At 41.9% G+C, this 12,843-nt stretch overlaps 1 protein-coding gene across 1 annotated transcript; it reads right to left on the bottom strand.

Annotated features, from left to right (window-relative positions):
* Window positions 1–9,130: 9,130 nt before the first annotated feature.
* On the bottom strand, window positions 9,131–12,158 carry LOC149007407 (metal-nicotianamine transporter YSL2-like). Its single transcript, XM_089166564.1, has 7 exons — window positions 11,630–12,158; window positions 11,379–11,551; window positions 11,091–11,188; window positions 10,854–10,994; window positions 10,565–10,754; window positions 10,371–10,485; window positions 9,131–10,248 (listed from the first exon to the last, which is right to left on the bottom strand). The coding sequence occupies exons 1-7, from the start codon at window positions 12,003–12,005 to the stop codon at window positions 9,323–9,325; spliced, it is 2,019 nt and encodes a 672-aa protein (XP_089022690.1). The 5' UTR covers window positions 12,006–12,158; the 3' UTR covers window positions 9,131–9,322.
* Between the last annotated feature and the right edge of the window lie 685 nt (window positions 12,159–12,843).

Genomic DNA, 12,843 nt, shown 5'->3' with positions numbered 1-12,843 from the left:
GACCGCTACCTTGTAGATTGACTAACAAGGGAGGTGTCATCCATGGCTTCAAATTCCTGGCGATCAGAAGGAGCAAGACTGAGGGAGCTCCATTCTGCAGCTTTCTCGGGATCCCGAGTCACCCTGTCGGTCAGCTTCAGGGTCCACTGGGGGGTGAAGACCTCCTCACCATCCGTTGAAGCTTTGGATTTTTTTATTGGAGGGAGCATCAATTGTGTCATGCCTCCTCTTGGTTCGGGTGGAGGAGGAGACATTAGACCTCTCCACCATCGGTTTCTTCCCTTTACCCGAAGCATCAACCACGGGCCTGATATTCCTGATACCCCTATAAGAGGGGTCGGGAGAGGGAATAGAAGCCTCTTGATCTACGGTCAAGGCTCTGGGCGATCGTTGCTCGGCTGTCACAACGGCCCTAGCGGCCTTCACCCGCAGGCTTTCAGGGTTCATTCTTGGAGGCACTGCAAAGAAGAAGGACAAGAGTCGAATTAAAAACATATCACTTCAGTCAAATTAAAGGATGGTGGTTAGAAGCTCACAATGAGCCAAGCCCCAGTACTGAAGGATGGAGTTATACTCCACTTCAAGTCCATGTATCTCTTGATACCACGAAATGGATTTGATCTTCCTAATGGCCGCCTCGTCTTCTCTGGATAAGGGAAGGCCTCGGTTATTCTCGGAAGAAGAAGTACACCTCCTCTAGGTGGTTGGGAAGTTAAGATCTGATGGAGGCGCTCGACAGAAAAAGTATCGTTCGCGCCATCTTTTGTGGTTAGAAGGGCAAGTTACTTTGACAAGGATGCTGCCCCTCCAATCAAGTTCAGCCTTATTGTGTTTGGACAGAAAAACCCATCCGGGAGGATGGGAGATAGAAAGAACATGAAAATGTACAAAGAGAGAAAGAGATGGCGTAATGCCAAGTTCAAAACACAAACCCAAGAAGCCGACAATAAGATGCCAGCTATTGGGGAGGAGCATTCCGGGACAAATGTTCCAATGATTCATAACTGCGAGAACAAAGGATTAAAAAAGGGACAGCGAACCCCGCTTTCTAGTGCATCTATATACAGAGAAAATTCACCCGAAAGGGATGAATCAACCCTCTCATCAGGGTGGGGAGCCCTAACCTGATATGAGGAAGGAAAATCAAAATCTTGGACAGCTGAAAGAAGGGTTTCCTCATCGTAAATGGAGGGAACAGAGCCAGGTCCACCATCGGACCCGGAAGTTTGAGGCTTCTTAGAAGACTTGACAATCTTGGAAGATCCGGACTCGAGAAGGACAGGGAGAAGTTTCGGTTTTTTTTTCAAAACCTTTTTGAGAAACTTCAGTGAACTCGCGCCAGAGGACAGTTAGGGTTTTGTTATCACTATCCGATTGTTCGGGAGCAGGAGAAGCAAAAGCCTCACTGCTATTACCAACACTGGGTACCAGAGAAGCCCTATCGTCCGCCATTACTTGTTTCAGTAAACTACAAAAAGAAAAAGACCAGTAAACTTACTGATTCAGTGAGGCGGAAGCTTGAGAGCAAGAAGGCGCGAAAGCGTACAACAAAGGTTCAAATTCCAGACAGGAAGAATGAAACCTACGAAGACAACGAACCGCTTTTAAAACTCCCGCACGAGTGTTCGGGAATCTGAACGATCGAGATTGATTCAAAATCAGCAATCAAGATTGAAAGACATTTTGAAAGTTTGAACTCATGAATTCGAAATAGGCGTTCGGAAACCGTCACTTGGATGACGTGAGCCACGACAGATCAACTGCAAGGAGATATGTGGCCTTACACTCACAACGCTCGAGGAAAAGTGACCACCGCATTAAATGTGATATGACATTTAATGAAGCACGCAGAGATTATCACCTGACGACAAACCCAGTTAAAAACCAAGCCCTCGGGATCGACTGAACGCTTGGTCTGGGGGCTCGTGATATGGAGAGATTATGATCTGACCGGGTTCATACCTGGTCCGACCCTCGACCCTAGTCGAGACGGAGAGATCCGACTCGCCCCCGAGCGAACCGGATCCGGAAGATGGCTTGTTGAAGAAGAAAGCTTATTCGGACGCAAGCGCGCCCTAATCCTACTTATGGATTAGGGTAATCACCCTAATGATGACATACTCGAATTGACGGCTGCGGATAATCATTATCGAAGGGATAATCATCACATAACCTAAAGGTTATCTCAGGAGTCCTCTACTAGTCCAAACTAGTAGAAGTCCATTGCTCAACGGATCTAACTGTTAAGATCCAACGACTACCCGAAGAAGGCTCAAGTGCATCCAACGAAGGAGATTCGAAGGTACACTCTATATAAACCTCACTACCATACAAGGTGAGGGGATCGAAAATAATACTATCTGAGACTCAGGTTCAGATACATACTGATAGACCTAAACTATCAGCGATCTGCTATCTAGATCACCTTTCCCAGTTCTTCATTCCTTAAGCTCTGCGCTTCTAGCAGAGCCGTTTGTGATTAAGTTCATCAACTGACTTAGCCTTCGAAGGTGGACTCCTGACCCCAGCGGTCGGGCCACATCTGACGCTTTCGTTTTGCAGGACATCACGAGGAGATCTAAGGGCTGAGCAGATTTTGGACGCATCAATTGCAAAAGAGGAAGTTCAAAGGTCGATCCCACACTATCTAGAGGTTTAGAAACATAATGGGAAATAGTTTACCACGAAATTAAAAGAAATAAAGCTTTTGAAAACCTTCAAAACAGATATTTACCAAAATGCCACTGCCTGGACAACTTATTCAAAACAAAGGATTTAATGGGCCTAACTTCAATATTTTTGGATGGGCTTCTTTCAACACATCATACTACTTACCTAGTATGGAGGGATGTCTTCAAACCAGGTCCAACTAAGCTTTAGGTCCATCAACCAAGTTCTTCTTCACAAATGAGTAGTTCAACTCCAAATCAAATAAGGTTTCCATAAGGAAACACCATCATCAATATCCATGGGTTTTGGGTCAAACACCATATCATCTACTGAGATGGCCCACAAAGACATCTTCCTCAATTTGGGACATTGGATCAAACCTAAGGGAAAGGTCTAACAGGGCTTCCTAAGATTTTAAAAGATAGTAAAACTGAAATCACGGTCAAACTTCAAAGTCAACATTAAACAAACCCTACTTCACCCAAAACAGATCGGGTTTCCGGGCTAGATTTGGGCTGGGTGTCACAGAAACAAACAAAGACCAGCTCACTTGCATGACTGTGCAGCTTGAGTGGGAAGAAACAGAATGCATGTGCACCATTAGGAAGCTTCTAGACCATAGGTTGTTAGGCCGTTAGGCATGTTGTGATCTGCGAATCACAGTAGCATAATGGGAATTCTTTTATGAAGAGAAGTTCTTTAAGCATATAATATATCAAACATTAAAACCTCTTTCAATTCTATTTTCTTCTCTTCTTCACCTCCTTTTCTTTGTAACTACGACCTGCAACATAAGTATGACCTGCCGGATGGTGGAAAGAACAAGATGGCATCAGATGGATGAGAACGTGAAACAACTCAGAGCTACGACGACAGAGCACAAAGAAGCTTTAGCCCTATTGCAGACCACAATTACAGAACTTGTAACTAAAATCACTTCAATGGATGGGCGAATGGGACAAGTTCTCCAGCAATCGCCTGCTCCTACGCCCGTTCCCCTTGATGATACTCCCATATCTAGACACTTTTGCCACACCAGAGCATTACTACCTCCATCACTACAACCCGGATCAGTGAGATTAGACTTCCCACACTTCAATGGGCAGGATCCAATGGGATGGCTCTACCAGGCAAAGCAATTCTTAGATTTCCATTCCATTCCTCTGGAGCAGCGTCTGCAAGTGTCGTCTTCTATATGGACGGATCTGCACTTCTGTGGTTCCATTGGATGTACAAAAGAAAGGCGTTCCCACCTTGGCATGAATTCACAAAAGGCCTGGAAAACCGTTTTGGTCCTAGAGAATATGAAGATCATAGAGGGATGCTTGCTAAATTGACCCAAACACCTATGGCGGAGGAGTATTAATCACAGTTTGAGGATCTATCAAACCGCGTCACTGGCTTGCCGATGGAATTTATAGTTAGCTGTTTTGTTTATGGACTGCTTATGTACATCAGAAATGAGGTTTTAGCGTTTCGTCCTTCCTCAATGTCTAAGGCGATCAGATTGGCGCGTCTTCTAGAATCTAAAATCACAGACTGCAAACGAGGACTCTTTTGCCCAAATCTGAATACCAGTCGACCATCACTTCTTCCAACACCAACCTCCAGATCATTGGTGACACCTTCTATTGGAACCATACCAATCATACGATTAATGCTGGTGGAGATGTAGCAATGGCAAGACAAGGGCCTTTGTTTCAATTGTGATGAAAGGTACGTGCCAGGACCTCGATGTAAGGTGCAACACCTCCTACTTTTGGAATATGATAGTGACAAAGAAGATGCACCCATGGCAAATAATGGCGGTGATATACAGGGCTCCAATGAGGAAATTTCTCCAACAATTACCACTGAATTATCATATCATTCCATGATCAGGCGGCCATCTCCGACAACATTCCATTTGATTGGTTATGCCCAAGGGCAACCCTTAAAAATTCTCATTAATAGTGAAAGCACTCACAACTTCTTACAGTCGAGTGTCGCTAGATGATTGGGTTGCATGGTGGAAGTAGTGCCACCCATGGAGGTTGTTGTCGGCAACAGAGACAAGCTTAGCTGTGAAGGAATTGTGCAGGACCTTCCCATTACCATTCAAGGGTATAATGGTCATATCAGAGAATATGTCTTACCTATGTTCTGTTCGGATTTGATACTAGGAGTTCACTGGTTAGCCCAACTAGGGCCATCCCTATTTGATTATAACCAACTCACTTTAGAATTCTATCAAGCAAATTAGAAGGTCCATCTTCAAGGCGAGCCCAAGAAGGAGACTCACAGTTATTTTATCATGGGCTCCACCGCACCCTTCCAGCCCATGATTGTGTGGAATTATTTAAGTTGGATCTTGGAGAATCTAATGGGCTTGGACCCGAATTAGAGGCCTTGAATTTTGATATTCACCAATTATTGGACAGGTTTGTACAAGTGTTTGCAGAGCCCAAATCTCTTCCTCCACCACTCCATTCACCTCTAGCCAGGAACTACTCTAATAAACGTCGGTACCCTCATTTCCAAAAAGAAGAGATTGAAAAACAAGTGGCAGACATGTTTGCATCCGATGTCATACGCCCAAGTATAAGCCCATTCTCTTCCTCAGTTTTGTTGGTCAAGAAACGGGATGGCACATGGAGATTTTATGTTGATTGCCATGCATTGAATGCTGTTAAGATACGAGACCATCTTCCTATCCCAACTATTGATGAGTTGCATGGGGTCCAATTCTTTTCTAAACTAGATCTCTGTTAGGGGTACCATTAGGTTCGGGTACGCGTGGAAGATATCCTTAAGGCCACTTTCAGAACTCATGACGGTCACTTCAAATTTCTCATGATGCCGTTCAGCCTCATCAACGTCCCCTCAACTTTTCAAGCCATGATGAATCACATATTCAAGTCATATTTATGTAAGTCTATTTTAATTTTCTTTGATGACTTACTAATATATAGTTTCTTGGACAGACCATTTGGCCCATGTGCAATAAGTCTTAGAGATTATGGCAGCCCATCAGTTACATGCAAAATGGACAAAGTGTTCTTTTGGGCAACAATCCATGGAATACTTGGCCCATTGTGTCGGCCAGTGGATACATCGAAAGTTGAGGTCATTCGGGCTTGTCCCATTCCAATATGCTTGAAGGAGGTACGAGCCATTTTAGGTCTTGTTGGATATTATAGGAAGTTCATCAAACGGTTTGCTTATGTGGCCCACCCACTTACTAATTTAACCAAAAAAGGAAGCTTATAAATGGGACCTAGTAGCTGAAAAAGCTTTTAATTGAAGGACCTTCTCACGGATGCTCCTGTTCTCACCCTCCCGAACTTCAACAAGCCTTTCATTGTGGAGACAGATGCCTCCAGTGTCAGAGTAGGTGTTGTACTTTCTCATACAGTAAGTAGTTGTCTCCTACTCTACAGGCTGCTTCAACGTATGTTCGCGAGATGCAAGCTATCATTCTTGCTGTGGGTAAATGGAGGAAATACCTCCTGGGAGCCAAGTTCTTTATTCAGATGGATCAATGCAGCTTGAAGGAGTTGACATCTTATATTATACAAATGCCAGAGCAACAACAGGGGCTTTCAAAATTAGTGGGTTATAATTTTGAAATCATTTACCGGCCGAGGCCCAACAACAACGCTGTTGATGCCTTGTCCCGTATATCACCATTATGTCTCTCGACATCACCGCTGCCTTGCCTGATTTTTATACCTAACTCCTTCAAGAAATTGCTGATTTGGCAGATACAAAGCATATTAATAGTGCCCTCGAGCAAGATCCCACATCTCAGCTAGGATTTACCTCACGGAATGGTTTATTGTATTTTCAAAACCATTTGGTAATTCCCTCTGCCTCTACTCTGCGCCTCAACTCCTCTCAGAATATCATGCAACTCCCACAGGAAGACATACTGGCCTTTTGGAACGTACAAACGAATAGCCATGGATCTCTATTGGAAGGGTCTTTATTGGCAAGTTAAAGAGTTCGTCGCACATTGTTTGGTATGCCAACAAGTTAAAATAGAGCAACTTTCCCCCAGTAGGCCTTTTACAACCTCTGCTAGTACCATCCTTGATTTGGGAAGACCTTTCAATGTACTTCATTACAAGGCTTCCACTATCCTATGGTAAGATAGCGATTCTTGTTCTTGTGGTGGTGGATAGATTAACAAAATATGCTCATTTCTCTTCCTTACCACCACACTATACAAGTAGTCAGGTTGCTGCAATTTTCATTTCAAATGTGGTCAAGCTTCATGGTATGCCCAAAACGATCATTAGTGATCATGATTCACTCTTCTTGAGCAAGTTTTGGCAAGGGTTGTTTCGATTACAGGGAACTACCTTGGCTATTAGCTCAGCCTATCATCCTCAGAGTGACGGACAGATTGAATATTGTGAATCGTTGTTTGGAGCATTAATATCTATGTTGCTTTGTCAGCAATGAGCGTCGCTGCTGGGTACGATACTTACCGTGGGCCAAATACTCCTATAACACTTTGTTTCACACTACAACTCAAATGACGCCTTTCCTAGCCGTTTATGGCCGTCCACCACCATCCTTGCTTCCATATTCTCCAGGAACCTCTTCCAATGGTGCGGTGGAGGATGAGTTGCAGCTCCAAGACCACATACTACGTGATCTCCGCCTCAATTCACAACAGGCCCAAAACAAAATGAGAACTTAGGCAGATCGTCCGTCACGATGGGGAATTTGTTGTAGGCGATTGGGTCTATGTGCGTCACCAACCTTACCAGCAGAGCACTGTTGTGGTACACTTGAACTAGAAGCTTGCAAAATGGTTCTATGGTCCCTTTCAGATTCTTCGTCGCATTGGCAAGGTTGCTTATGAGTTACAGCTGCCTTCAAACTTGCAAATCCACCTTGTTTTTCATATCTCAGTTTTGCGCCCTTGCTTGGGTTCTACGGATGTTACAACCCCTCTTCCAGCTGCTTCGTCTGCTCCCATTCAACCAGTTGTAGTGTTTAGCCAGCGTACAATTCTCTGGCGTCATCTTCCAGTTCGCCAAGTGCTCACTCAATGGAGTCATCTTCCTCCTGATGACGTCACTCAGGAAGACGTCTCTCACATGCACCACCAGTTTCCTTCTTTTAACCACAAGGACCAGGTTAGTCCCCAACACCGGGTATTGTTATGATGCCAGCAGTTATCCATGGGGATCCAGGTGGCTTAGTGGCACGACGTTCCATCAGAAACAAACAAAGACCAGCTCACCTGCGTGACTACGCAGCTTGAGGGGGAAGAAACAAAATGCATGTGCTCTGTTGGGAAGCTTCTAGACAATAGGTTGTTAGGAAGTTAGGCATGTTGTGATGTGCGAATCACAATAGCATAATGGGAATTCTTTTATAAAGAGAAGTGCTATAAGCATACAGGATATCAAATATCAAAACCTCTTTCAATTCTGTTTTCTTCTCTTCTTCACTTCCTTTTCTCTGTAACTACGACCTGCAACATAACAGAGTGTGGAGCTTGGAAGGTGGTGTTAGATGAGAGCCAGGATGGGGTTGAGATGGGCATTAGGTTGGGGAAAGGGGGGGGGGGGGGGTAAGGGGGTGTTGAAGAGTGGTTGTTCCCCCGAGGTAGATGGGGTGTTTTTTTTTTTTTTTCTTTTTTTCCATTATTATTATTTTTTGGGATAATTACTGTTGCCCCCCTGTAGTTTGATTTTATTACTAATAAAACCCTTTTCTTTACGAAATTACTGTTGCCCCCTTCCTTACAACGGTGTTAAGTTGCCGTTAAGTTTGAATATGTAATGTCTAATTTGCCATTCATTAAAATTAAGAAATCAAAAGACGATGCTACCCCATTTATAAAACCAGATTAAATGTCAATTTTACCCTAAACTTCATTTATTTTGAATTAATGAAATGGGCAAAATCCAAATCCGATTTGGTTTCCCACCTTCACAAAACTTCATATATTTTGAATTAAAGAAATGTGCAAAATCCAAATCCGATTTGGTTTCCCACCTTCACTAAACTTCATTTACTTTGAATTAAAGGAATGAACAAAATCCAAATCCAATTTGGTTACACCCTCACAAAACTTCATTTATTTTGAAAATTTTGTAGGTGATATTCAGTTTCCAATTTGAATTGAATTCGATTTTCCTTCCTCTTCCGTTTCTGTTTGAGTTTTATTCAATCATTTTTTTTGTTTTTTCTTTTTAGAATAAAATAGATTATAGTTTTTTTTTTCTCCACAGTTAATTAAGGGTACTACTGTAACTTGATAAAAGGGTAAATAAGTAAAGAGACAAGTATAAGGGTATTTGGGGTTTTTGAGAAAATATAAAGATGTCACATCATCAGTTAACTAACGGAACTCAACGGTAGGGGGGCAATAGTAATTATAGACAAAGTTGAAGGTTGGATTAGTAATTTTGAAAAGTACAGGGGATACAGTAGTAATAAAATCAAAGTACAGGGGGTCAATAGTAATTATCCCTTTTTTTAATGTTTAACAACAGCACTAATAGCAACTATTTATTATATGTCACTTCTTCTATGACAGTTCAGTGAATTCAACTAATATTGATACAACAATTAATATTATCAAACTAGTCATTACATGATTTGATCCCCATACCTATTTACCATCTTTCCTCTATCAAACTGCTATTGCTCACTTCTGGAAAGGCAAGAATCTCATACATATAGGAGGATTAATCTTTGCCAAAGCAAGCATGGCTGAAGGGAGAATCCACAGCCCATCCCCACATATCAACCCTGATGCAACTGCTGGGACCATAATACTAGCCCTCTTGTTGTTAACCATATGCCACACATACACAACCAAGCTCCCAACAAACATATCAATTGCAAAGTAAGCTCCAACGATAAAAGGCACTGCCATGGCCATTGGCACTGGCACCCATTTCCCAATCTTGGGTCCAGAAAGGTCCCTTACCACATTAGCTCCCACGGCAAAGGCAAAGAAGCCATAACATAGCTGCAAGCAATGCTGAGGTAGTGCAGAGAAGCCTTCAACACCAAGAATTGCCATGTTCCTGTAGATTAGTGCAAATGGAGCTTTGTACTCTCCATCTGGGTTCCCGACATCGAAAGTCTTGTAATAGAGAAAGAATGAAAGAGGACCTATAATGCAACCTGCAGCTGTTCCAATTAGCTGACCCAGAATCATTGAGCGAGGGGATGTGAGGGTGAGATATCCTGTTTTAAAATCTTGCATTAAATCAGAAGAGCTTTGAGCCACACTTTTTACCAAACCACACCCAACTAGTGCAGCTACTGCTGCAGAGTCTTTCCCTGTTAGAGAAGCAATCACAAAGAGAGCCACTTTTCCATAGTTGTAAGACATGTTCATGTCTGTAAGACCAGTGCCATAAGCATTGCAGAAGCATAAACATGGAGCGGTAACATAGGCTACAACGACAAAGTACCACTTCAGTTGAGGAAACATCTTTGGGATCACAATGACAGAAACAATCGAAAAGAAGATGTATCCTGCAAATGCAATCCATATTGGAATCCTCTCTCTCATGAAGAACTCGCTCTTTCGAGGATCATCAAATCCTTTATTCTCCTTCTCTGCCATTGGAAAACATTCACAAAAGACCAACAATTAGTGTTACACTCGACAAATGCCGAGTGGAATTTGTTAGGCCTAGAAGGTCAGCGTGTACAATATTAAGCCATTGTGTCCATTCTACCTGTATCAATTTTCTTCTTATTGAATCCCGCATGAATTCTTCTACCAACAGTGTAAACTATCTTGAGAAAATTATAGAGCCCATCGCCTAATATAAGAGACATGGCAATGAAAACCTGTCCCACAAATTACATTAGCAAGGATTAGCACTGCTTTAAACTGATGGAAAATTGCGAAAGTTCTTAGATCACTAACCTTGTAGCCATTCAGACTTTTCATGCTACTTTCAGATACAGTCTCAGGATACCAATCTCCTTTAAGTTGGCCTATCAATGGCCACATTATGCCCCATGAAAGAACAGCTCCGAGAATCATAGAGAAATTCACAAGATGGGAACAAATCATTCCTGCTCCAACATAAGTCATATCGAAATTGAAGTAGAATCTACAAAACATGAAAGCAAATTCCGCAGAAGGTTAGACAAATCAAGAAATAAGGAGGTTAAGTGGTGATAATTAATATAAGGACATGAACAATACGTACGTTTGCTTCCAAGCTTGTAACCCAAAAGTGGGGAACTGTGAAAATCCACATTTCAGCTCTCCTCCACCGGAGTAAAACCATTGAAAGAAACCCCACATGAAACTGATAGAGAAGTACTTTATAAACCCACGGACTTGTTCCCTGTGTCAAGTTACAAAATTTACAAAATTCTTTATCAGGATTACATTTATAAGTTCCATTTCTGTAAGGCAGAACAGTGGGAAAGTGAATGAATACTTGGCAATCTTATCTCCCTGGGGAGTATGGAAACCATTAATAAGAACTGCAGTTGCTGTGCCGCTTGGATAAGTTAATTTGTAGTCAATTATCATGATCTGTGGAATGATGGAAAGATCAACATTAAAAGAATGTAAATAGTACTTCAAACTGAAGAAAACAAAATAGAAATCATCATTAAATGTTGAAAATAGAATCTCCAAGCCTTTATCAAGGCTTCAAATTACTATGGGATTATTTTTTTCACGTATTGTGTTGATAAGGCAACACAACCGAAGCAAGAAGTACCTTTCTTAGAGGAACCAAGGCCAAAACCCCAATAAAAGAAGAAACTAAAAGGTAACTAACAATCCACCCAAGCTCAGGATCCTTGTAGCTTCCTGGAATGTTTCCTTCTGTATTAACTCCTGCTAGTTCATATGTTTTCTTGCTCAATCCCAACATGTAGGAGCCAAACCCACCTGCACCAAGAACAATATAACTGATGATACTTCAAATAAGGAAACCGAGAAGAAGAAAATACAAGAAAAAGCCTCAACCTGCCATAGCAATGGTATAACATGCAACTGCACAGGTCTGAATGACAGTGTTCTCTTGTCTGGTGAAGGGAGTGGAAATAAATCCCCCCTTATAAAGCACCTTGGTCCATCCCCTGATTGATAAGAAGGCCAAAAGTGCTGCAGAGACATTAAGATTTGGAACCAAGCCTGTGGAAAGCACAAGCTTCATTGATATGATGCTGTAGAGAGAACCAATCAACAAGCTTGCAATTAACCCACGTGCTGTAATCTGCTTTGTCCATGGTGGGATTCTTTTCCATTCCTCTTCTTCCTCACCTGCTTGCTTCAGCTGCTCTTCATCTGCCAAATCCTTACTCTCAATCTCTTTCTTTTCCTCTGACTCTTCCATCGTCATTAAGCTTTACTTGAAGTACCCTTGAGAACACCCCAGTACTATTCAAAAGCCTTTTTCTTTTGGAAGAAAGAGCTGAATCTGCTAATCTCATTGCTGTATTCTTCTTTATAGCTCCAAGCTGAGAACACCAAAAACATGATCAGTGACAAGTGTGACTAGTTCTTCTATTGTTTATCTCTAATATCACAATGTTAAGGACCTGATCATACGTCAAAATCTTTAAAACTGATAAAATCATTTACCGTATATAAATTAGATCGAACTGCATAAGTCACATAAGGTGAATTCACACCAAAGGCTCCATAAACTTCCCTTGTTTAGTTTGATTGAACCCAAAGCCTACCCTTAAGTGCTTCTAGTTCAATAAGTTTATCAACAAAATGATTAGGTCTGAGGAGTAACAAACAAAGTTGAAAAAGCCTGCCACTAGTGGTAAGTAAATCTTTTATCTCCAAAAAATATATGGTAGTGTGAAACCGAAAACATTCCACAGAAAGTGAAGTTCACAAATTAAAATCTGAGTGATCAGTGTCCACTAGTTAGTTTCATTCTAGTCCAGTCTCTAGAAACTCGGTGATCAGTCTCCACTATGATAATTGCAATCTTTCAAACGATTAGGTGGGTAGTTTGTCTTTTCACTTACTTTAATGGTAGTGGGAGGTGGGTTACCAATTGCCAACGATTGGTCCACTCCTTTGTTTTGTTTAAAACATTTTAGTCTCCTTTCTCGGTCATTTATGTAGATCCTTAGAATTCAACACAAGTCTTCATCAAGAATCAAAAAAGAAACAAAAGAGAGTTCAAGACAAGAGTACACAAGACTTGTTGAACAAAGAAT

The sequence above is a fragment of the Hakea prostrata genome, chromosome 8, assembly GCF_041222555.1.
Source record: "Hakea prostrata isolate BN-2017 chromosome 8, UWA_Hpros_2, whole genome shotgun sequence".
Taxonomy (NCBI): domain Eukaryota; kingdom Viridiplantae; phylum Streptophyta; class Magnoliopsida; order Proteales; family Proteaceae; genus Hakea; species Hakea prostrata.
The sequence above is the reverse complement of the archived record's forward strand: the minus strand, read 5'-3'. Positions and strand labels throughout refer to the sequence as shown.